Genomic DNA, 25,650 nt, shown 5'->3' with positions numbered 1-25,650 from the left:
CGCACTATGCAGTTCAAACTGCAGCCTTTTTGTTGCAGAACTTTGGTCAAAAACTCAGCTTTGCAGGGCAAAACCCAAATGGCAAAAATAATTGACATGTTATTTATTGTTTCCTTTTTGATGTCCAGTCTCAATAATGTGCAGTGACTAACGAATGCTTTACATATTTTATTCTGCAGCATCTACATTTTGAGTGAAGGTTTTTAGTGAAAAGTTGCAGAGTTTAACAATATCTTTAGGAATGTGTGCGCACATTTGCAAATTGGCTACAGAAATTCATGGTAGAGGGGTAAAGGAATGTTCACACGAAGGTTTTATTTTTTTGGCTGTCAAAAATTAACGGAAACTTCTTCTAGACACTCTCCCTTGGGTAGTTTTTGGAGGAGTTTTGTGTTTCCTGAGGCATTTACTGCATCGGTTTTTAAGAGTTTTTCCAAGTGTTTTGCCGTTTTATCCTGGAGTGGTTTTTTTTAGCCTTTTCATTGGCAAGTACAGTGGAACCTTGGATTAAGAGTAACTTGGTTTGAGAGCGTTTTGCAAGACAAGCAAAGCTTTTTACAGATTTGTAGCTTGGTTTAAGACCAATGCTTTGCAATAAGAGCAAATACTCACCGTGCACACTTTCGGTTCTGTCCTTTCACTAGGATCTGACCCGCTCTGGAGGTAACTTTCTGTACATATGTACTGTATACTGTACACAGTATACCATCCTACAGTATATACTATATAGCATGTCTATCAATTTGCATTTGTGGATACAGTATTGTACTTTCTTTCTGCTAACCAGTACTGCGCATTGCTTGCCTGTGCAGTATTCCTTCCCTTCATTTAGCTTACTTCTGCCTTTATTTTGGGGAGAATAGATGTGGGTGGTGTATTGTACTAGAATAAAGGTCGTAATATTTATACATAATTTTCCTCTCTATACTGTACCTCCCGCACACCAGCAGTTCTATTGTAAGCTAACATGCAGGTTAATTTGTTTTATATGTTCTTTACTGTACTGTACAGTATTAGGCTATGTGCCCACGTTGCGTATTTTCATGCAGTTACGCTGCGATCTGCACCGCAGCGTAACTGCATGCGTCCTGCGTCCCCAGCACAATCTATATAGATTGTGCCTAATCCATGCCCACGTGGCGTATTAGAGCGCAGCGCTTCGGCTGCTGCCAAATCACTGCGTTCTAAGAAGTGACGTCCCTTCTTTCATGCGCTTTGCATGCATCCCCCACTCTGTCTATGGGAGGGGCTGCATCCAGAGCGCATGAAATCGGCTTTTCAGTAAGCACTGTTTCTGCAGCGATTTGAAGCGCACGTGTGCTGTTCAAATCGCTGTAAAAATTTCTGCAGGGACAGTACGCAACGTGGGCACATAGCCTAAGTGTACTGTAATAATTTTATATGAATACAGTACATTATTTTGTATTACTGTAATACGTTTGTATGAATACAGTAAATATTTTTGGGTTGTGGAACGAATTGTCCATGTTCCAATTATTTCCTATGGGAAAATTTGCTTTGATATAAGAGTAACTTGATTTAAGAGCACACTCCCGGAACCAATTATGCTCGTAATCCAAGGTTGCACTGTACCTAATTTTCTGTCAGGAGCCACTTCAAAGAAATGTTTGGTGTTTTTTTTAAGGCAGATTTGCTTCAAAACCTTTCTAAAAAAAAGAGTAACTAACTGCTCAATAGAATGAACATATGCATTTTTACGTAAAAATGATTCCATTTTTAAATTTCCAAATTTTCAAGGTTTTTTTAGCGTCTTTTAAAAGATTCCAAAATTGCCAAGAGTTTAAAAAAAGTGAGCTGACCATTCTTCAGACATTTTACACTCTCAGGATGCTCAATACTTTACAGCACAAGTCAGTGGAAAGATTCAAAAGACGCCTGGAAAATATCCCAACATCTTTGAGTGTTTTGCCAGTGTTTTTACTTCAAACATCCGTAGCAGTTTCTTCATTTTTTAATGGAATGAAAAAAAGGCTTGAAAACGCTGGTAAAAAAGAAACACACTGGGAAAAAACTGGACAAAAAAAGCTGATGGTCACAAAAGCACTCAGGAAAAAACTAAAAAATGCTAATTAAAGTTAAAGTTGCTTCAGCATGATAAAACACCAATGAAAAGCCGCATTTCATCCTACAAAAAAAAATATTTTGTGCATATACTCTTAATGAGAACTTGTCACCAGGTTTTTGACACCTAACCTGAGAACAGCATAATTTGGAGCCAGAGACCCTGATTACAGCAATATGTCACTTACTGGGCTGTTTAGTGTAGTTTTCATAAAATCACTGTTTTATCAGTAGAAGCTTATCATTAGAAGACTACTTGGCCTGCTGCCAGCTAGTCTTCCATATTCATGGGCTCTGTATAACCCACTACTAATTGGCAGCATTCTGTGTACACTGTACATGAGCATAAAGCAGTCAATCAGTGGTGTAGGCGGGTTATACAGAGCTCATTGAGGGAACTGGTAAATCTACAGGAGATAAAACAGGGATTTTATTAAAATGACAGCAAGCAGCCCAGATAGTGAAACATTGCTGTACATAGGGTCTCTGTCTCTACATTATGTTGCTCTCAGATGGGGTAGCAAGTACCTGGTAACAGATTGCTTTTAATGAGGTATTCTCAAGTTTGGAAGTTGGATCCCCTGCTGATCCAAAGAACTAGGGGTGTGAATGGGCCGGGGTCGTACATGTGCACTGCCGCTCCTTTCATTCTTAATAGAAGCGCTGAAGACCTGCTGAGTGCTGCACTTGGAAATCTCTGGAGGTCCCATTATAAATGAATGGAGAGGCATTGCACATGATCAACCACTGATCCATTCTCATGGGGCTCTTCGGCATACTGTTTTTCCATAGAAATTATTTGGGAGATTCTTTTGTGCGCTTTGATATAGTGTGAACATATCCTAAGAAAAGATATGCTTTTACCCTTCAACTAAATAAACCAGTAATTGGTAAAGATGGATGAATATTGAAATTTGAATTTGCAAAAATGTGATTTGCCGTGACTTCGTTGGCAATTTGCAAGTATTACAATTGTCCTGAAAAGGTGTGTATAGCATTTTGTGTCTTAGGCTAAGGACACACTGTGAGAAAAATGCAGCGAGTGGAATGAGATAAAAATCGCATTCCTCTCAGACTAATGTTACTCTATGGGGTCACTCCCATGAGCGATTTGTTTTCTCAGCCCTAATCGGATCGAGAAAACAATTCCAGCATGCTATGGGTGGAATCCAATTAGTTTTTCTTGCACCCATACAAGTCTATGGGTGTGAAAGAACCTTCCCACTGCACTCACATTACACTGAAGTGCAGTGTGATATACACATGAGCTGATAATGGAGGAGATAGGGAGATTACTTCCTCCTTCTCCTCCACAGCACCAGTCCTCCCCTCCGCGGCTATGCTGTGATTGCAGGATCACACTGGCATGACACTTGGCTTAAGGCCCTGTCACACACAGAGATAAATCTGCGGCAGATCTGTGGTTGCAGTGAAATTGTGGACAATCAGTGCCAGGTTTGTGACTGTGTACAAATGGAACAATATGTCCATGATTTCACTGCAACCACAGATCTGCTAAAGATTTATCTCTGTGTGTGATGGGGCCTTTACTCTCCAGCAGAGCGGGAGCCGAGTGTCATGCAATGCACTCGCAGTATTGCAGTAGTGCTCGTGTGGCCCCAGCCTTAAGGCCACTTTACATGCTGCGATATCTCTATCGATATCGCTAGCGTGCGTACCCGCCCCCGTCGGTTGTGCGCCACGGGCAAATCGCTGCCCGTGCTGCACAGCCGCACAACATTGCTCGAACCCGTCACATGTACTTACCTGCCTAGCGATGTCGCTGTGACCAGCGAACCGCCTCCTTTCTAAGGGGGCGGTTAGTTCGGCGTCACAGCGACGTCACTAAGCAGTCGCCCAATCCAAGCGGAGGGGTGAAGATGAGCGGGACGAACATTCCGCCCACCTCCTTCCTTCCGCATTGCCGGCGGCCGCAGGTAAGGTGAGGTTTCTCGTTACTGCGGTGTCACACATAGTGATGTGTGCTGCCGCAGGAACGACGAACAACGTACCTGCAGCAGCAACGATATTTGGGAATGGAGGAGCGTGTCAACGAGCAACGATAAGGTGAGCATTTTTGCTCGTTAGCGGTCGCTCGTACGTGTCACACGCAACGACATCGCTAACGAGGCCGGATGTGCGTCAAGAATTCCGTGACCCCAACGACATCGCATTAGCGATGTCGTTGCGTGTAAAGCGGCCGTTAGGCATTGATTCCACTTGTGGATCACCTCCAATGTGAGAGCTCTAAAGCTTGTGAAAGTTTCTAACGTTCATTTTGAAACTTCTAATAACTTGAAAAAAGTGCTTTGTAAATGCCGTCTCCCAACCAAAAATGGATAAAACAACAAAGTTAGCACTGTGTTTAATAAAGAAACCCAAATGGTGAAAGTTGGGAAGCCCTCACATTGTAAAAAAGTCATGGGTGCCCCAATTTCCACATGGGATACACGCAGGACGTGCTATGCGTCCTCCCCACATTCCTCCGTAGGGAAATCCTAGCCAAAAGTGATGTAATGTCCAGCAGCTATTAGATTACACTTTGGTATGATCAACATGAATGCTGGGAACAAAATGGAGCGGATTCCATTCTGAGAAAAAGATAAACTATTAAAAATTAATATATAAATAGCTAAAATATGCAAAGCAATTATTAGGTATAGTAGAAGCTTAGCAATTAAATAATTAATAAAAGGCAATCATAAACAGAGCACCCATTTACATTATCAATGTAAATAACAGATTAATAAGATTTTAAAATACAGGGGCCCAGACTGTAAAACATTAATCTATATATATATATATATATATATATATATATATATATAAAATCTACATATACATCTGGTCCCATAAACATTCGTGAATTACAGTATCATTGATTGATGATAGGAATACATAATCTGCATTTAATCTCATTTCATGTAATATTCCATGGTCTTGGGGAGCAGTGATTTGGGGGTGTCACCCTGACGTCCCTGCGTCTGTCGATGACGGGTGCGTTATGCTGCCATTCTGTATATTCAGCAGCTCCAGGTGACGGGACACACAAACAGATCGCACTGTACCTAGTGAAATGCAGAGATTTGCATATTGGTCAGTAGATCTATTTTTGTACAGAGAAGTCTAAAAGACCTCTAAAAAGTTTAACCCCACGGTGCCCACCATTTATCCTTTTTACATAGTTAGTCTTTTCTATAGCTACATATTTTTATGCTGCTGAAGAATAATTGCTGTACGGGTGCCCAGTGCTGTCGTCCACCTGGTGATCCATTGTATAATGACAGCCTAGCGCCTATTCTGAATCCCAAATAGTAGAAAAGAATAGTTTCTTCTACATTAAAGAGAACCTGTCACCAGATTTGTCCCCTATAAGCTGCGGCCACCATCAGTGTTTTGCTCTTATATATACAGCATTTTAGAATACAGTATATAAGAGCACATGCCGCTCTGTATAACGTAAAAACCAGCCTTTATTATACTCTGCTAGAGGGTGGTCGGGTCCGATGGAAGTTGCTGGTCTTGACCCGGCGCCTCCTCTCTTCTTTTGATTGCCATCCGTTTTCCCTGCTTCATGTGGATGACGCGTCCTACGTCATCCACACAGAGTCCTCCATCGCGCTCCTGCACTCTTCTCTACCCTGCTGTGGCAGAGCAAAGTACTGTAATGTGCAGGCTCACGGAAAGTTCCAAGACCACCCATGCATGTGCACTACAATACTTTGATCTGCCCTCAGAAAGGCAAAGAGGTGTGCGCAGGAGTGCAATGGAGGACTCTGTGTGGATGACATAGGATGCATCATCCACACGGCTGAGGAGGAAGGTGATAGCACAAGACGGAGGAGGCACCAGACTGAGAACAGTGATACCCATCGGACAGGACCACCCCCTAGGTGAGTATTATAAGTGCTTTTTACATTCTCAGAGTGGCCTGGGCTCTTATATACAGCGTTCTACAATACTGTGGTGGTACCCTGGTGGTGGCCGCAGCTCGTAAGAGAAAAACCTGGTGACAGGTTTCTTTAAGCAGCCATATACTTGATGTGATTGGGCAAATGGGGGTTTAGTGTCTGTGCAAACTTTGACAAAAAATGCCATAATGCTCAATATGTACACCCTGTATTGTTGCTAAGTATCAACCCATTCATATGAATAGGTCACTGAAATCACAGCAGTTGTACATGTAATCAATGTCTCCTAGAAAAGAGTAGGAAAATACAGTAGGAAAATTTGATTACTTAGTATCTGGTTAATTTTATCAATTAATCTGGGTTTATTATAGCATATGCAGAATGCAGATATTTACTTGTTAAAATAACACTGAGCCATATCACAGCTTTGTATGTGGTTCCTCTTATTGCAATGAGCTGACGATATTGCCCCCGACCAAACATGTAAAAGGCTACTGGAACAAAACAGATGAGATTGTCGCAGGATCATCAATCTCAAAAGTTTATCTCATACTACGCTGAAGTCTGTAATGTGAACCCTGTACAGCAGTAAATCATTTAGCCTCTAAAGAACGATATAAAAAGGTTTTCGCAATACAAAAATGACAGCAATTGTAGGCAACATGTATGGTAATTCATCCTAATTACTATAAACAGCAGTGTAATTGATACTAAACACGCCCTGCCATCGCCTGCAGCTCACACGTGGGGTGATATGTTTGATATTTAATTAATCGTTAAGAATAATTAGTGTAAACCCATATTTAGGAAAAAGAAAAGTTCAAGGATTTGTATAAAGTTCTCATTTATAGGTGATACATGTACTTTATCTCATAGGAAATATACACAGTGCGAAATATGTATCGAGAGTAAAGCGGGCTTTACACGCTACGATATCGTTAATGATTTATCGTCGGGGTCATGGTGTTTGTGACGCACATCCGGCGTCATTAACGATATCGCAGTGTGTGACACTTATGAACGGCCTTAAGGCCGCTTTACACACTGCGATATCGGTACCGATATCGCCAGCATGCGTACCCACCCCCATCGGTTGTGCGACACGGGCAAATCTCTGCCCGTGTCGTACAACATCGCCCGGACCCGTCACACTACTTAACTTCCCTGCGACGTCGCTGTGACCGGCGAACTGCCTCCTTTCTAAGGGGGCGGTTCGTTCAGCGTCACAGCAGCGTCACTGAACCACCGCCCAATAGAAGCGGAGGGGCGGAGATGAGCGGGACGTAACATGCCGCCCACCTCCTCCCTTCTGCATTGTGGCTGGGAGGCAGGTAAGGAGAGCTTCCTCGTTCCTGCGGTGTCACACGGAGCGATGTGTGCTGCCGCAGGAACGAGGAACAACTTCATTACTGCTGCAGTAACGATATTTGAGAATGGACCCCCATGTCCCCGATGAGTCATTTTGCACGTTTTTGCGACGATGCAAAATCGCTCATAGGTGTCACACGCAACGGCATCGCTACAGCGGCCGGATGTGCGTCACAAAATCCGTGACCCCAACGAGATCGCTGTAGCGATCTCGTAGCGTGTAAAGCCCACTTTAAACGATCGCAAAAGCGGTCAAAATCGTTTGCCGCGGAGAGGTCGTCCTAAAACCAAAAATCATTCTCTGCTTATTAGCGATGTTGTTCCTCGTTCCTGCGGCACCACTCATCACTATGTATCACACCGCAGGAGCGACGAACATCTCTTTACCTGCCTCCACCGGCAATGAGGAAAGAAAAAGGTGGGCGGGATGTTACGTTCCGCTCATCTCCGCCCCTCCGCGTCTTTTGGGCGCCTGCCATGTGATGTCGCTATGACGCCGCACGAACCGCCCCCTTAGAAAGGAGGCGGATCGCCGGCCAGAGCGACGTCGCAGAGCAGGTATGTCCCTGTGACGGGTGTTAGCGAGGTTGTGCGCCATGGGCAGCGATTTGCCCATGTCGCACAACCGACGGGGGCGGGTACGATCGCTTGCTATCTCGCTAGCGAGATCACAGCATGTAAAACCCGCTTATGGTTATAGAAGTTGGATATTGTAAATATTGTGCAAAAATTTAGCAGCAATTTCAATGGAAATTAGGAGTAATTTGCAGTAAAATTGACAACCGATGGGGGTACGGTACTTATTAAAGGGAAACTGCCAACTGATGGACCACAGGTAGCATGAATCGGACACTGCCCGTGCTAGTGTAGCCATGGAGGTTTTGCTCTTAAATATTGCTTTAAGAGAAAATTTACTATGAAAAGCCAGATGGCGCTATGTGTTTCAGCTGACTAGTCCAAGTCAGGTCCCCAGTGGCTTCACCCTGCCCCAATCCATTTGACTGACAGGTCTTTCCCACATCAGCTGAGGGTTGTTGGTTTAGGGGGTGGAAAGTGGAGAAACAACCAATTCTTAACTGACCTGCAACAAACAATAACATTTTGGATATAAAATGTACAGCGCAGATCGATTTCCATGCAGATTCTGTTTAGATTTTGCCTTTCTGATGTTGTAACACTGTGATGTTGAACTGGGAAAATGTGGATGGAAATTCCACAGCATATCTACCCTGAGTGAACACGCCCTGACTTACACTTATGCACAACTCCTCTGTACACTACAAGCTGTTTTTTTTTTTTGCCCACCAATTATATTTAAACTAGAAGGTGGCCCGATTCTACGCATCGGGTATTCTAGAATTTACGTATTGTATAGTTAATGTATGATTTTTGTTATATATATATATATATAGATGTTGTTGTCTGTAGTTACCAAGTGTTTGTGTAGGGCGCTGTACATGTTCTGGGTGTTGTCTGGGTGTGGCGGGGGGTGAGAGCGGTGTTGTATGTGTGTTGCGTTGTTTGTGGAGCGCTGTGTGTCTGTAGCGTTGTGTGTGTGTGTGTGTGTGTGTTGCGCGGTTTGTGTGGGTGTGGTGTGTTTTGGGGGAGGTATGTTTTGTGCAATGTGTGTGTGTTGCGTGGTATGTGCGTATATTTATGTATGCCGCGGTGTTTGTGTGTTGGGTGTTGTGTGTGTGCACCGTTGTCTGTGTGTGGATGTCCGTGTAGGGCTGTGTTTGTGTGTCTGTGTTTGTTCCCAGTGGGTGTGTTGTGTGTGTGTGTGTTGGGGGGAGGTGTGCACCTCCCATCGTGCTCCATCCCCCATGCTGCGCACCCCCCATCGTGCTCCATCCGCCATGCTGCGCACTCCCAAACGTGCTCCATCCGCCATGCTGCGCACTCCCAAACGTGCTCCATCCGCCATGCTGCGCACTCCCAAACGTGCTCCATGCGCCATGCTGCGCACTCCCAAACGTGGTCCATCCGCCATGCTGCGCACTCCCAAACGTGGTCCATCCGCCATGCTGCGCACTCCCAAACGTGCTCCATCCCCCATGCTGCGCACTCCCCATCGTGCTCCATCCCCCATGCTCCGCACCCCCCATCATGCTCCATCCCCCATGCTGCACCAGCATCAGCCTCTCTGCCCCCAGCATCAGCCTCTCTCCTCCCAGCATCAGCCTCTCTCCTCCCAGCATCAGCCTCTCTGTCCCCAACATCAGCCTCAGCCTCCCCCAGCATCAGCCTCTCTTCTCTCAGCCTCTCTTCTCTCAGCCTCCCCCCTCCCAGCCTCCCTCCTCTCAGCCTCCCCCAGCATCAGCCTCCCCCTCCCAGCCTCCCCCAGCATCAGCCTCCCCCTCCCAGCCTCCCCCAGCATCAGCCTCTCGCCTCCCAGCCTCCCCCAGCATCAGCCTCTCTCCTCCCAGCCTCCCCCACCATCAGCCTCTCTCCTCCCAGCCTCCTCCAGCATCAGCCTCTCTCCTCCCAGCCTCCCCCAGCATCAGCCTCCCCCTCCCAGCCTTCCCCAGGATCAGCCTCTCTACTCCCAGCCTCCCTCCTCCCAGCCTCCCCCAGCATCAGCCTCCCCATCCCAGCCTCCCCCAGCATCAGCCTCTCTCCTCCCAGCCTCCCCCAGAATCAGCCTCTCTCCTCTCAGCCTCCCCCAGCATCAGCCTACACCCTCCCAGCCTCCCCCAGCATCAGCCTACCCCAGCATCAGCCTCCCCCAGCATCAGCCTACACCCTCCCAGCCTCCCCCAGCATCAGCCTACCCCAGAATCAGCCTACCCCAGCATCAGCCTCTCTCCTCCCAGCCTCCCCCAGCATCAGCCTCCCCCTCCCAGCCTTCCCCAGGATCAGCCTCTCTCCTCCCAGCCTCCCCCAGCACACCGTGCTCCTCTGCCGACACTCACAGATCCGATCGCATACACTCACACACACACACTCACACATCTGAACACACTCACACACATCCGATCGCATACACATCGCACATACGCGCTCACACTCACAACATCCGGAGATACCACATGCTTCTGGCCATGTGATCCTCCGGCAGGTCCTGGAAGGTCACTCCACAGTATCGCTGCCGAGAAGCAAGCGATATCCCAGGATGTTGTGAGTGTGTGGATTCGATGTGATGTGTGTGTGAGGTGTGTGTGATCTGATGTGTGTGTGTTGTTATGTGTGTGCGTGTGTATGTTCCGCCGCTGCAGGACCTTGATGCGCTGGTAACTATGCTACCATGGTTACCAGCGTATCCCGTCCCCCGCTCACACAGGAGCCCACACCAGCATACGGCGGCAACCCCAGCAATGCGAGGGTATGTGTCGGCTGGGTTGGCGGCATACGCTGATGTGGGCTCCCGGGGGTACAGTACTCACCTGGGAGTCGTGGCTCCGTGTCGGTTCGGGGAATGCGTGCGGGGGGCGGGGCCAGAGCGAGCGTGCATTGCGTGAGGGGGCGGGGCGTGGCCGAGTTGCCAATGCGTGCCGGGGCGAGAGGCCAATCCATGTGGGGGGCGGAGCCTGGGCGAGCGGCCGGCCAATCCGTGTGCAGGCGGAGCCTGGGCGAGCGTGCCAATCCGTGCGGGGGGCGGGGCCATGGCGAGCCCAGCGGCCAATCAGCTTTGTGTCACCCTAAGGACACAATTTTGGAGCAAGACAGACAGACAGACAGACAGAATAAGGCAATTATATATATAGATAGAATCTCCCACCAGGTTTTTGCTCCCCCATCTGAGAGAAGCATAATGTAGATACAGAGACCCTGATTCCAGTGATGTGTCACTTACTGAGCTGTTGAATATGCTGGACCACCTGGCAGCACACCAAATAGTCATCTACTGATAGTCTACTGCTGATTAAAAAGTAATTTTATCAAAACTACACTAAGCAGCTCAGTTCAACACAGAGAAAGTGGAGAATGTTTTAAAAAATTTCTCCATGTTCAAGAAAATTGGATGACACTTGTACCACACTCTAATCACATTGTAGGCAGAATAATCGTTTGTGGAGAAATCAGATGTGTGAATGAGGCCTAAGTAATACAATGGACTGCTGATAATTCTTTGGCTATACCCAGAAAGAGATAGGATGATGAAACTTTACATTTATTCCACACACTCTCTACTGATGTCAACACACTCCTTACATCAGTATTCCAAGGTCTGTAAGCCTAGCAAAAAGAAGGATTTCGGTTGGGCCTCAAACCAGGCATCCGTAGCAGCCATGACATCAGAAATGGTGTAAAATATGGTACCCTTGAGGTGTTTCTTCAGGTTTGGAAACAGATATTTGGAGGGAGCTCTGACAGTTTTGCTGTGGTCGCTTGTGCAGTGTGAGCAGAAGCGTTGTCTTGCAGGAACAAGATTCCTTTGGACAGCTTTCTGCGCCTTTTAGCCTCCAGAGCTGCCTTCAATTGGTCCAAAAGTTCAGTGTAATACCTTGCATTGATGGTGGAACCCTTTTGAAGGTAGTCCACTAGCAGCACGCCCTCCTTATCCCAGAAAACAGACACTATCACATTAGTGGCAGATTTTTGCACCCTGAACTTCTTTGGATGAGGAGAACCACTGTGCCTCCACTCTTTTGACTGCTCCTTGTTTTCAAGGTCATACAAATAAATCCAGGTCTCATCCATAGCAACCAGTTGATCCAGGAAGTTCTTATCAGTCCGCAAATGCTGACAATTGGACCGGGTAGTTTTCACTCACATGCTTCTCTGATCTGTGGTCAACCTTTTGGGGACCCACTTTTCAGATAGCTTCCTCACGTCCAAATGTTCTTGGATAATGACACAAACATGTTCACAGGAAATCCCCATGATGTCTGCTATTGCTTTAGCTGAAATTTGGCGAGTCTCCAGTATGCGGTTGTGCACAGCATCGACGATCTCCAGAACAACAACCACTCTCGGTCATCCAGGACGTTCCTCATCATTGGTGCTGAAGTTGCCTGTTTTAAATTTGGTAACCCAGTTCTTAACTGTGGAATATGAAGGGCATTGATCCCCCAATGTCTGCGACATATCACCAATCACCATGAATATCCTTCACAGACTTTCCTTGCAGAAACAAGAATTTTATCACTCCTCTGCTCTCATTTGTTGTGAATATCGCATTAGACTCCATCATTTTGTTTTCCAGCGTGCGTAGAACACTGTTGCCATAAGCAACAAACACAACATTTTGAAAATATATATTAGACACACAAGGCTTTCATGTGATGTAACATTTATTACCATAGAAACAAAAAAAAAATCACAAAGCCAAAGATTTATCAGCAGCCCCTCGTATTTGCTCTGTAAGGCTACTTTCACACATCCGGCTTGAGCTCTGCGGCTCAATCCGGCTGTGCAAGCTATGCAACGGATGCGGTGAAAACACCGCATCCTTTGCATAAGTTTTTCCTGTGCGGCCAGTCCGGTTTTTGCCGCTTGCGGCATGCTACTGAGCATGCGCAGTGGCAAAAACCGCATGCGGCGGCCGGATGCGGTTATTGCCGCATCGCGCCGCATCCGGCCGCCATAGGCATGCATTGAAAAATGCGCCGCATCGGCCGAATGCGGCGCGATGCGGTTTTTTTTGCCGCACGAAAAAACGTGCCAGGCAACGTTCCATCCGGCCGCCGCATCGGCTAAATCTGCCGCATGCGGCAAAAACCGGACGGAACGCAAGGCCATGCGGCACAATGCGGCACTAATTAAAGTCTATGCAGGAAAATCGCAACCGGCAGCAAAAAAAAACGGTTGCGATTTTCCTGCAAAGTGCCGGATTGTGCCGCATAGCAAAAACCGGAGGTGTGAAAGTAGCCTAAGACTAGCCTTTTGTATAACTCTTGATATAAGGGTTGACTCCTATAACTTTTAACCCATGAGACAGTGAAAACCTCTTCATTTGTTCCACCACATGGACTATTGGACAGATTCTCCCTGTAAACGGCATGACCTTGGAACGCTGTTGGTGAATATATAAATGTAGTCATATAAATAAGGCAGCACTGGACATTTTTATGGTTTGTACAATATAATGAATGTTTGAAGTTCCTGTCCCCGGACCAATGGCTCCATGGTAATCGCAGTCTAATGTATCTATCTGGTATTGTCTATACGTTGTGTTACTTGGCATTTGAAACAACAGACGTGCTGCAAAGGAGACTTATCTAATGCATACATTTCACAGTCCAGTGGAAGTAACAGTTCATGTGACAGATGGGTGCGCACAGCACGTCAGGTGGAAGGTAACACTAATTACTTAGATATGACGTACTCAAACACTTCTGGGCAGTATGAAGATTGCATTAGGCATCAGTGTATAACATGGGCAATAAGAATAGACTGCAGAAAATACAAGCTCGTTATGAATTGCCTTGGGTAGCACCACTGTTTTTGCTTCTGGTATTAAAGGGAGTCCAGTAGAACAAAACAACTGTTCAAACCAAGCACAGGCGCTCAGCGTACTCTAGCTAAACGGTTCAGTATACCATCGCACCTACTTGTTTTCCATCTCTCCCCACCCTTCCCTGGCTCCTGTGACGCAGGAGCTGTCAATCAAGGAAGAAGTAGATGGAGAACGAGTAAAGGGTAACCTGCACTGAACTGCTCGGTCATGACAAGGGCGCACTGAGCGCCTGTGTTTGGTTTCAACAATCATTCTGTGCTGACAAACCCCTTTTAAATGGTTGTAGATATAACAAACACTTTTTTTCAGAAGGCAGAGGATGTTAAAAGAAGGTGTAGATACAAATGCTAGCCCCCCATCGCTGCAGTACAGAGGGCGCTCTAGTGGTCTCAATAGGGAGAAAAACATTATTCTGTTTGGTCACCTGACTGCTACGGCCGGTGATTGGCTGCTGCAATCAGGCACTGTCCCTATGCTAATTAGGGCCAATTAGGGTCTGGGGAAACAATGTCACTGTGACTAGTCAAGTCCCTAATTAGCATAGGGAAAGTGAGGTTTATGGGTATGTTTTTTTAAATATTCATATTAGTAAATAACATTATAGAGGGCTGGTTAGGCAGGGAATTTGGGCACATAGCCATGAATGCTGCTGGGCTGGAGGCATAGGGGACCTGACAGGTTCCCTTGAAACCCATAGTATGTCACATACAAAGTTTGCAAATCAAAAAAAGTCCGTGGAGCTTTTATTAGGAGTCTCGACACAGAAAATAACCATAACCACCATATTAAGTGGCCCTTTTAGTCAATATCCAACTCTTGACAAGTTTAAAGATATGACAAGGGAAATATGTAAATTTGTATTTCCATTGTCATATCTTTAAACTCGTCAAGAGCTGGATATTGACTAAAAGGGCCACTTAAAATGGTGGTTATTGTGGTCTCCTAAAAATAGCCACTCCTTGGCTAGGTCCTTCCCGGAGGGATATCTGGCTATTTTCTGTGTCAAAACTCCTAACAGAGGCTCCACGGACCTTTTTTGATTTGCATACTTCCCAGGGGGCAATGCACCTAGGATTTCACTGTGTTGAGCGCCTTTGCTGGCTGCCGGCAGTGTTTTCTCTGGCTGGTCTCCCCGAGATCAGTGATTGTTTTGTCCCACATACAAAGTTTTGCAGCCATTGCACCATAGAAGATGCCCATGATACATAAATTTCTTTGTCGCTCCATTGGGAGACCCAGACAATTGGGTGTATAGCTTCTGCCTCCGGAGGCCACACAAAGTATTACACTTAAAAGTGTAAAGCCCCTCCCCTTCTGCCTATACACCCCCCGTGCATCACGGGCTCCTCAGTTTTTATGCTTTGTGCGAAGGAGGCTGACATCCACGCATAGCTCCACATCTTAGTCAGCAGCAGCTGCTGACTATGTCAGATGGAAGAAAAGAGGGCCCATAACAGGGCCCCCAGCATGCTCCCTTCTCACCCCACTCTGGTCGGCGGTGTTTGTTAAGGTTGCGGGTACATAGGCAGGAGCCACATGCTGTTTTCCTTCCCCATCCCTTAAGGGCTCTGGGTGAAGTGGGATCCTAATCGGTCTCCAGGCACTGGGACCGTGCTCCCTCCGCAGCCCCTGGGGAATCTGCTGGACAGGAGCCGAGTATCGTCAGGGACAAGGCCCTGCTACTGTGAGGTACTCTGTGTCCCCTTGGGGACCGCGCATGGAGCGCTTGTGCCATTACACACTGCAGCGCTGCTGGGTGTGTTAGTGCGCCGGGGACTACCGCGCCGACCGCGCTTATTTGCCGGCCGCGCTTATAACTTTAGTCCCCGGCTTTTGCGGCCTAGTATCGCATATTCCCGCCTCCAGGCCTGCCAGTCAGGGGAAGGGCGGGACGCTGCACAGGACATCAGCGCTGAGGGCTGGAGCATACTTTGTATCCTCCTCCCCCCTCACTGAGCACCGTGGGGCACCAGATTCCCGCACTTTCTAGGGCACGCCCACGGCCCCCTCCTCCCCACAGAACGCCGGCAGCCATTCCTGTCAGCACTTCTGACGCTGGAGAGGAGAGACAACACGGCTCTGGGAGGCCCAGGCAGGGAATCTGGTGATCACACAACCGTTTTGAGCGGCTGGTAAGCAGCACCTGAGGTGCTGGCCCCACTGAGTGCCGAAGTGTACATATATATATATGCTTATATGCTATACATTTACACTGGACGGTCGCACTGTTGATTTTTGACTATATACCCTCCTGGATTGTACTCAGAGGAGACAACAGCATGTCGTCCGCAAAAAGCAAGGGTGCCAAAGCACAGGCTTACTTTGCAACCTGTACCTCATGTGCGGCTATACTACCGGCAGGTTCCACCGACCCTCATTGTGTGCAATGCTCGGCCCTTGTGGCACTTACTCAGCCGGAGCCTCTGCTACAGGTGGCCCAGGTGGAACCACCTGCTCCCACTGTCCAGGTGACAGGGACGGAGTTTGCAGTATTTGCTGACAAACTTTCTGAGAGTATGGATAAATGGTCTGCTAAGATACTAGAAGCCTTGCAGTACAGACCGGTAACCCAGGCCACGGGCACTGTTGAATCATTGACCCCAGGCCTCCTTCATTTGGAGCAACAAAGTGCTCCTGGGGTGACTCATAGGTCCCAGGATGAGGTCTCTGACACGGACCGCAGTCCCAGACCGCCTAAGCGGGCTCGCTGGGAAATTCCCTCGACTTCATCACACTGTTCAGGGTCTCAGCAGGAGGACTCTCTGGACGATGAAGCTGAGGTAGCAGATCAGGATTCTGATCCTGAGGCCGCTCTCAACCTAGATACACCTGATGGTGACGCCATAGTGAATGACCTTATAGCGACCATCAATCAAATGTTGGATATTTCTCCCCCAGCTCCTCCAATTGAGGAGTCAGCTTCTCAGCAGGAGAAATTCCGTTTCAGGTTTCCCAAGCGTACAATGAGTACGTTTCTGGATCACTCTGACTTCAGAGAGGCAGTCCAGAAACACCGAGCTTGTCCAGATAAGCGTTTTTCCAAGCGCCTTAAGGATACACGTTATCCCTTCCCCCCTGACGTTGTCAAGGGCTGGGCTCAGTGTCCCAAGGTAGATCCTCCAGTCTCCAGACTGGCGGCTAGATCCATAGTTGCAGTGGAAGATGGGGCTTCACTCAAAGATGCCACTGACAGACAGATGGAGCTCTGGTTGAAATCCATCTATGAAGCTATCAGCGCGTCTTTTGCTCCAGCATTCGCAGCCGTATGGGCACTCCAAGCTATCTCAGCTTGTCATGCGCAGATTAATGCAGTCACACGTACGTCTGCTCCGCAAGTGGTGTCCTTAACCTCTCAGGCGTCGGCGTTTGCGTCCTACGCCATTAATGCTGTCCTGGACTCTGCGAGCCGTACGGCGGTAGCATCCGCCAATTCGGTGGCAGTACGCAGGGCCATGTGGCTACGTGAATGGAAGGCAGACTCTGCTTCCAAAAAGTTCTTAACCGGTTTGCCATTTTCTGGCGACCGCCTGTTTGGTGAGCGATTGGATGAAATCATTAAACAATCCAAGGGAAAGAACTCATCCTTACCCCAGTCCAAACCAAACAGACCTCAACAACGGAAGGTACAATCGAGGTTTCGGTCCTTTCGGTCCGCGGGCAGGTCCCAATTCTCCTCGTCCAAAAGGCCTCAGACGGATCAGAGGAACTCCGATTCATGGCGGTCTAAGTCACGTCCTAAAAAGACCGCCGGAGGAACCGCTCCCAAAGCGGCCTCCTCATGACTTTCGGCCTCCTCACACCGCATCCTCGGTCGGTGGCAGGCTCTCCCGCTTTTGCGACGCCTGGCTGCCACAGGTAAAAGACCGTTGGGTGAGAGACATTCTGTCTCACGGTTACAGGATAGAGTTCAGCTCTCGTCCTCCGACTCGGTTCTTCAGAACATCTCCGCCCCCCGAGCGAGCCGATGCTCTTCTTCAGGCGGTGTGCACTCTGAAGGCAGAAGGCGTGGTGATCCCTGTTCCTTTTCAGCAACAGGGTCACGGTTTTTACTCCAACTTGTTCGTGGTGCCGAAAAAGGACGGATCCTTCCGTCCTGTTCTGGACCTAAAACTGCTCAACAAACACGTAAAAACCAGGCGGTTCCGGATGGAATCGCTCCGCTCCGTCATCGCCTCAATGTCCCAAGGAGATTTCCTAGCATCAATCGACATCAAAGATGCTTATCTCCACGTACCGAATGCACCAGAGCATCAGCGCTTCCTGCGTTTCGCCATAGGGGACGAACACCTTCAGTTCGTGGCACTGCCTTTCGGCCTGGCGACGGCCCCACGGGTCTTCACCAAGGTCATGGCAACAGTAGTAGCAGTTCTGCACTCTCAGGGACACTCGGTGATCCCTTACTTAGACGATCTGCTTGTCAAGGCACCCTCTCAAGTGGCATGCCAACACAGCCTGAACATTGCTCTGGAGACTCTCCAGAGTTTCGGGTGGATCATCAATTTTCCAAAGTCAAATCTGACACCGGCCCAATCACTGACATATCTTGGCATGGAGTTTCATACTCTCTCAGCGATAGTGAAGCTTCCGCTGGACAAACAGCGTTCACTACAGACAGGGGTGCAATCTCTCCTTCAAGGTCAGTCACACCCCTTGAGGCGCCTCATGCACTTCCTAGGGAAGATGGTAGCAGCAATGGAGGCAGTTCCTTTTGCGCAGTTTCATCTGCGTCCACTTCAATGGGACATTCTCCGCAAATGGGACAGGATGTCGACGGCCCTCGACAGGAGCGTCTCCCTTTCTCAGGCAGCCAAAACTTCCCTTCGGTGGTGGCTTCTTCCCACTTCATTGTCGAAGGGGAAATCCTTCCTACCCCCATCCTGGGCGGTGGTCACGACGGACGCGAGTCTGTCAGGGTGGGGAGCGGTCTTTCTCCACCACAGGGCTCAGGGTACTTGGACTCAGCCAGAGTCCTCCCTTCAGATCAATGTTCTGGAGATAAGGGCAGTGTATCTTGCCCTAAAGGCGTTCCAGCCGTGGCTGGAAGGCAAGCAGATCCGAATTCAGTCGGACAACTCCACAGCGGTGGCATACATCAACCACCAAGGCGGAACACGCAGTCGGCAAGCCTTCCAGGAAGTCCGGCGGATTCTGCTATGGGTGGAAGCCACAGCCTCCACCATATCCGCAGTTCACATCCCGGGCGTAGAAAACTGGGAAGCAGACTTTCTCAGTCACCAGGGCATGGACGCAGGGGAATGGTCCCTTCACCCGGACGTGTTTCAGGAGATCTGTTGCCGCTGGGGGATGCCGGACGTCGACCTAATGGCGTCCCGGCACAACAACAAGGTCCCGACATTCATGGCATGGTCTCAAGATCACAGAGCTCTGGCGGCAGACGCCTTAGTTCAGGATTGGTCGCAGTTTCAACTCCCTTATGTGTTTCCTCCTCTGGCACTGTTGCCCAGAGTGTTACGCAAGATCAGGTCCGACTGCCGCCGCACCATCCTCGTCGCTCCAGACTGGCCGAGGAGGTCGTGGTACCCGGATCTGTGGCATCTCACGGTGGGCCAACCGTGGGCACTACCAGACCGACCAGACTTGCTGTCTCAAGGGCCGTTTTTCCATCTGAATTCTGCGGCCCTCAACCTGACTGTGTGGCCATTGAGTCCTGGATCCTAGCGTCTTCAGGGTTATCTCAAGAGGTCATTGCCACTATGAGACAGGCTAGGAAACCAACGTCCGCCAAGATCTACCACAGGACGTGGAGGATATTCTTATCTTGGTGCTCTGATCAGGGGTTTTCTCCCTGGCCATTTGCCTTGCCCACTTTTCTTTCCTTCCTTCAATCCGGATTGGAAAAAGGTTTGTCGCTCGGCTCCCTTAAGGGACAAGTCTCAGCGCTCTCTGTGTTTTTTCAGAAGCGCCTAGCCAGACTTCCACAGGTACGCACGTTCCTGCAGGGGGTTTGTCACATAGTCCCTCCTTACAAGCGGCCGTTAGAACCCTGGGATCTGAACAGGGTGCTGATGGCTCTTCAGAAACCACCTTTCGAGCCAATGAAGGATATTTTTCTCTCACGCCTTTCGCAGAAAGTGGTCTTCCTAGTAGCAGTCACATCACTTCGGAGAGTGTCTGAGCTAGCAGCGCTGTCATGCAAAGCCCCTTTCCTGGTGTTTCACCAGGACAAGGTGGTTCTGCGTCCGGTTCCGGAATTTCTCCCTAAGGTGGTATCCCCCTTTCATCTCAATCAGGATATCTCCTTACCCTCTTTTTGTCCTCATCCAGTTCACCAATGTGAAAGGGATTTGCACTTGTTAGATCTGGTGAGAGCACTCAGACTCTACATTTCTCGTACGGCGCCCCTGCGCCGCTCGGATGCACTCTTTGTCCTTGTCGCTGGCCAGCGTAAAGGGTCACAGGCTTCCAAATCAACCCTGGCTCGGTGGATCAAGGAACCAATTCTCGAAGCTTACCGATCTTCTGGGCTTCCGGTTCCCTCAGGGCTGAAGGCCCATTCTACCAGAGCCGTGGGTGCGTCCTGGGCTTTGCGGCACCAGGCTACGGCTCAGCAGGTGTGTCAGGCAGCTACCTGGTCGAGCCTGCACACTTTCACGAAACACTATCAGGTGCATACCTATGCTTCGGCAGATGCCAGCCTAGGTAGGCGAGTCCTTCAGGCGGCGGTTGCCCACCTGTAGGAAGGGGCCGTTTTACGGCTCTATTACGAGGTTTTATTTTACCCACCCAGGGACTGCTTTTGGACGTCCCAATTGTCTGGGTCTCCCAATGGAGCGACAAAGAAGAAGGGAATTTTCTTCTAGCTCCAATTGGGAGACCCAGCACCCACCCCTGTTCCCTTCGGGCTGTTGTTCTTTGTGTACACATGTTGTTCATGTTGAATGGTTTCAGTTCTCCGAAATTTCTTCGGATTGAATTTATTTTAAACCAATTTATAAGTTTTCCTCCTTCTTGCTTTTGCACCAAAACTGAGGAGCCCGTGATGCACGGGGGGTGTATAGGCAGAAGGGGAGGGGCTTTACACTTTTAAGTGTAATACTTTGTGTGGCCTCCGGAGGCAGAAGCTATACACCCAATTGTCTGGGTCTCCCAATTGGAGCTAGAAGAAAAGGAATTTACGGTAAGTAAACAAAATTCCCTTCATTACATACTGTTTGCAAAAAGGTAAAAACCAAAGAAATACTAAGATTAAATTCTGTAATAATAAATGCTTTTATGTTATTTTGTAGGGGTGTCACGCAGTATCGTCTTGAACAATGCCAGTCCCTCCACCACCTCCACCACCTGCACCGCCTCCACCACTGGCCTCCTCCCAGGTATTGCTTTATCATTTTTCATTAAATATAGACTACATTCACACTTCTGTGTTATCAGAGGGGTTTTTCCAATAAGGTCTTGTCTGTTCCTGCCAGCCTCATAAAGATTGATTGGAGTGGTGTGGTGGGGCGTGTAAAGATTTCGCTCACTTGGCTGCTTAACGAGGTAGTCAGAGAAACAGTTACCATTTATATGTTCAGCTGCTTTATTAGGCTTCATAAACCAGTAACACAAAAACAAACAAACAGGCTCTTCTGTCACAAAGAAACAAAGAGAACTCAAACAGTCCTATACAGCTGCGGGGTCCGCCTTCTGGGGAGCAGGGTTCACCTCTCTCAGTATGAACACCGCTTGAGAGGTCTGCTCACCTCCATACAGAGACCCTGAAGTAATCCACAGACCTTTATGATACCTCTTGGACCATACACTATGGTGGAGATATGTGAACAGATATGCACCCAGAACCACGAGCAGTTGTGGGTTCATATTTCTAATCCCTGCCTAACCGTAGCAGCCTATAGTAGCATAGATAAACAGATCTTTAGAAAAAGTATTTAAAAATATCCTTTATGATATGCTAATGAGCACAGGGACTAGTCGCAAGGGCCTTATTTCCCCCTACTAGTAAGCCCTCTTAGCATGTTAGCCGCCCACAGGGGCGCATACCTGTGTCCACCTCAGACACCGAGTTTAGGGTTAGTGCGCATGATAAAAGGTCCCGGAACTTCTGGTCATGCGCAGTAGACTTTTCTGAAGCCGGGACGCATACATCCGGCTTCATAGTGCCCATGAAAGGAAGTGCTGGGACTTCTGATCATGCGCACTGACTCTAAACCCGGCGTCTGAGGTGGTGACAGCGGACACAGGTATGGCCGTTACCGCCGATGACGCTGGGCAGTGGGCATTGACTAGCATGTTAGCACACCACTGTGGGCGTGTTAACATGCTAAGAGGGCGGACTAGTCGGGGGATCTAATGCCCTTGCGACTAATTCCTGCTCTCATTAGCATATCATAAAGGATCTTTAGAAATACTTATTTTTAAAGATCTCTTTTGTATGCTAGTGTATACAGGGACGGTTTGGCAGGGATTCACAATGTGCACCCAGAACTGCTCATGGTTATGGGTGCATATTGCACCTGACAAGTTCGTTTTAACATGGCCAATTAACCCTTTCAACATCTATCATGTTGGAATATATTTGTAGGTTCACCACCAATGTGGTGTACTTAATTATATGTACCAAATGTCCAACTGGGGGTCTGTATGTAGGGGAGACAGGACAACAGCTCAGGACAAGGATGAATTCTCACTGCCACACAATTAGAGAATAAAGGATGGATCTACCTGTGGCTAAACATTTTTGTAACTCAGACCACAGCATCATGGACATGAAATTGCTGGTATTGAAAGGAAACTTCAAGTCCCAGAGAGATAGGAGACTATGGGAGTACAAACTTATGATGACCTTTGACACATTCAGAGAAGGAATGAATGTGTCTCATGGATTCATGTCTTTTTACATCAGTTAAAAGATGTGCTCCTCTGACCATCCGAGCGCATCACAGCCTGGACCAGACCCTTATCAAAGGACAATAAAACTTTCACACTGAACTGCAGCAAAATTTATGGCCACAACAGTTTGCCCCCTGCCATAGTGAGAGTTCTGTTTCATATAACTTGTTTTTTTTTTGTTTGTTTTTTTTTTACTGCACTATTCTAAGTCCTGTTGTGTATAAATATGTGACTCTTCAGATTTTGTGTTATACCATGCCTGATGAAGAGACCTGAGTGGTCTCGAAAGCTTGCAATTATTACCATCTTTTCAGTTAGCCATTAAAAGGTATCAACCACTGAGGACTCTCTGTTCTTTTAAACAATTTTTTTATCTCTACTGGCTAACACGATACAAAGATATATTTTACTAGGTTCACAGTGAAACATATCTCTCCACCAGGATTTCACCAGTGACCATGACACGACCTCCAGGGCCTGGGGAGACTCATTACCGGGCCGCGGTTCTGGGACACCTCGATGGCCTAGCCCGTTTCTATGATCCTGGCGATGTAGGGACTGATGGGACTTATTCGTGATGCCACCTGTGGTGTGCAGCAAGTTTGGATGCCGCCACTGTATAATAGGGACCTCTGGGGCTGATTGTGACGCAGCTTCGATGGTGTAGCTCCCACAGGTATAGCTGGGCCCCAGGGCCGATGGGGTGATAGAACTAGTCTATTATGGTGGGCACAGGCGAATAATGGAACGAGTTAGGCAGGCAGCGAATCCATGTTTACTCACTGTAGCCTGTTACACAAGCCGTGGACCATCCTTGGAGTGCTGGGATTCCCCGTGATGAGCTCCAGCCGATCCCGTGTAGTTCAGAGGTCGAGTCTGGTGCACCTTTCTTTAATGTACACTTTCCCTGGTTGACTCCTGCACTGGCTTCGCCTTCCTGCTTTTCACCCTCGCTCACTTAACCTGTCCAGTGCCCGTGAACCCTGTTGGGTGGTGTGAAGCTCTATCCTTTGGTCCTTTTGGGTCACTTTCAAGTAATTCGTGTGCGGTGGTAGCTTCGGTGCTTAGAGAAACCTCAGCCACTGATTTCACTAGGGAGCCTGTGGGTTTCATCTCCTCTAGCCTGGGGATCAGTCCCCGAATTGCGACCATGTCCCTCCACTTGTTGATTATGTGTGGAACAAGTCCACAGGGCAGTATTAGAATTCCCATGGGCTCTGGGACCCTTCTTGCTATACCTGGGCCAAGCTGAAGCTCCTACTTCCTTCTCCTTTTTCTGACTGTACACTACACCTCTGTTCCCACTCAGCTGACACCAACCCCCCCCCCCTTCCCCGTTTGGTTCGGGTATAATCACGCCCTCACCAGGTCTGGTGATGTGTTGCTCAGTGAGTGTGCTGTGCTTTTGCATGAACCGGCTTTGACCTCCTCCTTACCATGGATGGAATACCACAGCTCTGCCTGAGGTGCAGGAACTCTGTGGCAACTGAAGCCTCAGGGGCGCCACAGCCATTTTACAGGCGCATGCATGAACACAGACCAAGTAAAGCTCTTCGTAGGAGTTTAATCACAATGGTGGCGATTAATGAATAGGTGATAAATGTTCTTTGTGGGACAACATCTTCAAAATCATTAAAATGTTTAAATGAAGACTATAGGCAATAGTACATAGCTCTAAAAATGTATGGTATTAGGACATAATCAATTTTTTTTATTAGGCAGTCTACTGTCCAAAACTTTAGTTAATCACACTAGCAATGATTTGGATGGTTGTGATATATGTAGGTGGTAATGCTTGGGTCTACATATACTTCATACATTTTATTTGTCAGCTTCTCTGATGCTCAATTCTACCCCTGGTAATAAGAGGTTAATGCAGTTGTAATTGATCCTGCAATAACACTATAGTATTACATGGCTGTGATGAGTCCTCCAACAAGAGAGAGGCTTCTGGGAATGGCTAAAAGAGGGATAACCCATTCTATGATGTCCACATGCTCCTAGTGTCTCTGCAAGGCTCTGGATGTTATGCTTACGCAAATGTTATGACATGATACTGCAATTGACTCCTTAAGCTGGTCATACACAGGGCTGTATTTTGCCTTCGTGCTGCCCTAGGCACTTTAAGTGGTCGCGCCCCTTAGTGACAACGTAAAACTGAGTTTTTGCACACGACATCTGTTTAAGGCAGATCTACTTTGTAAAACACTTGAAAAAGTATCAATGAGAAACGAAGGGCACTAACCCCCCCCCCCCAATGGGGATCACCACGGGCACATCAAAACATAGCATGAGTATAAAATATTCCCACCATCCCCACTTATATACTGTGACTGTCACACTGCCCCTAATTAACTACACACTGCCCCTAATAAACTACACACTGCCCTCCCTTATAAATTATACCCACCACACCTTCCTCAATTATGAAATATGATCTGCACATTGTCCTCACATCATGCTGCCCCCTCCTCACAATGTCCCATGCATGCTGCCCCCTCCTCACAGTGTCCCATGCATGCTGCCCCCTCCTCACAGTGTCCCATGCATGCTGCCCCCTCCTCACAGTGTCCCATGCATGCTGCCCCCTCCTCACAGTGCCCATGCATGCTGCCCCCTCCTCACAGTGTCCCATGCATGCTGCCCCCTCCTCACAGTGTCCCATGCATGCTGCCCCCTCCTCACAGTGTCCCATGCATGCTGCCCCCTCCTCACAGTGTCCCATGTATGCTGCCCCCTCCTCACAGTGTCCCATGCATGCTGCCCCCTCCTCACAGTGTCCCATGCATGCTGCCCCCTCCTCACAGTGTCCCATGCATGCTGCCCCCTCCTCACAGTGTCCCATGCATGCTGCCCCCTCCTCACAGTGTCCCATGCATGCTGCCCCCTCCTCACAGTGTCCCATGCATGCTGCCCCCTCCTCACAGTGTCCCATGCATGCTGCCCCCTCTTCACAGTGTCCCATGCATGCTGCCCCCTCCTCACAGTGTCCCATGCATGCTGCCCCCTCCTCACAGTGTCCCATGCATGCTGCCCCCT

At 48.3% G+C, this 25,650-nt stretch overlaps 1 protein-coding gene across 2 annotated transcripts in view; it reads left to right on the top strand.

Moving 5' to 3' along the window:
• WIPF3 (WAS/WASL interacting protein family member 3) overlaps positions 1-25,650 on the top strand; it is a 112,454-nt gene that overhangs the window by 26,877 nt on the left and 59,927 nt on the right. For both annotated transcript variants that reach the window (XM_075315317.1, XM_075315316.1), the window contains exon 2: positions 21,009-21,095. In XM_075315317.1, coding sequence (XP_075171432.1) covers positions 21,036-21,095 — 60 coding nt within the window. In that variant the 5' untranslated portion in view covers positions 21,009-21,035. The remainder of the gene's footprint in view (positions 1-21,008; positions 21,096-25,650) is intronic.

This window comes from Anomaloglossus baeobatrachus, chromosome 6 (genome assembly GCF_048569485.1).
Source record: "Anomaloglossus baeobatrachus isolate aAnoBae1 chromosome 6, aAnoBae1.hap1, whole genome shotgun sequence".
Lineage (NCBI taxonomy): Eukaryota > Metazoa > Chordata > Amphibia > Anura > Aromobatidae > Anomaloglossus > Anomaloglossus baeobatrachus.
Note: the sequence above shows the minus strand (reverse complement) of the source record. Positions and strands in the feature narration are given on the sequence as shown.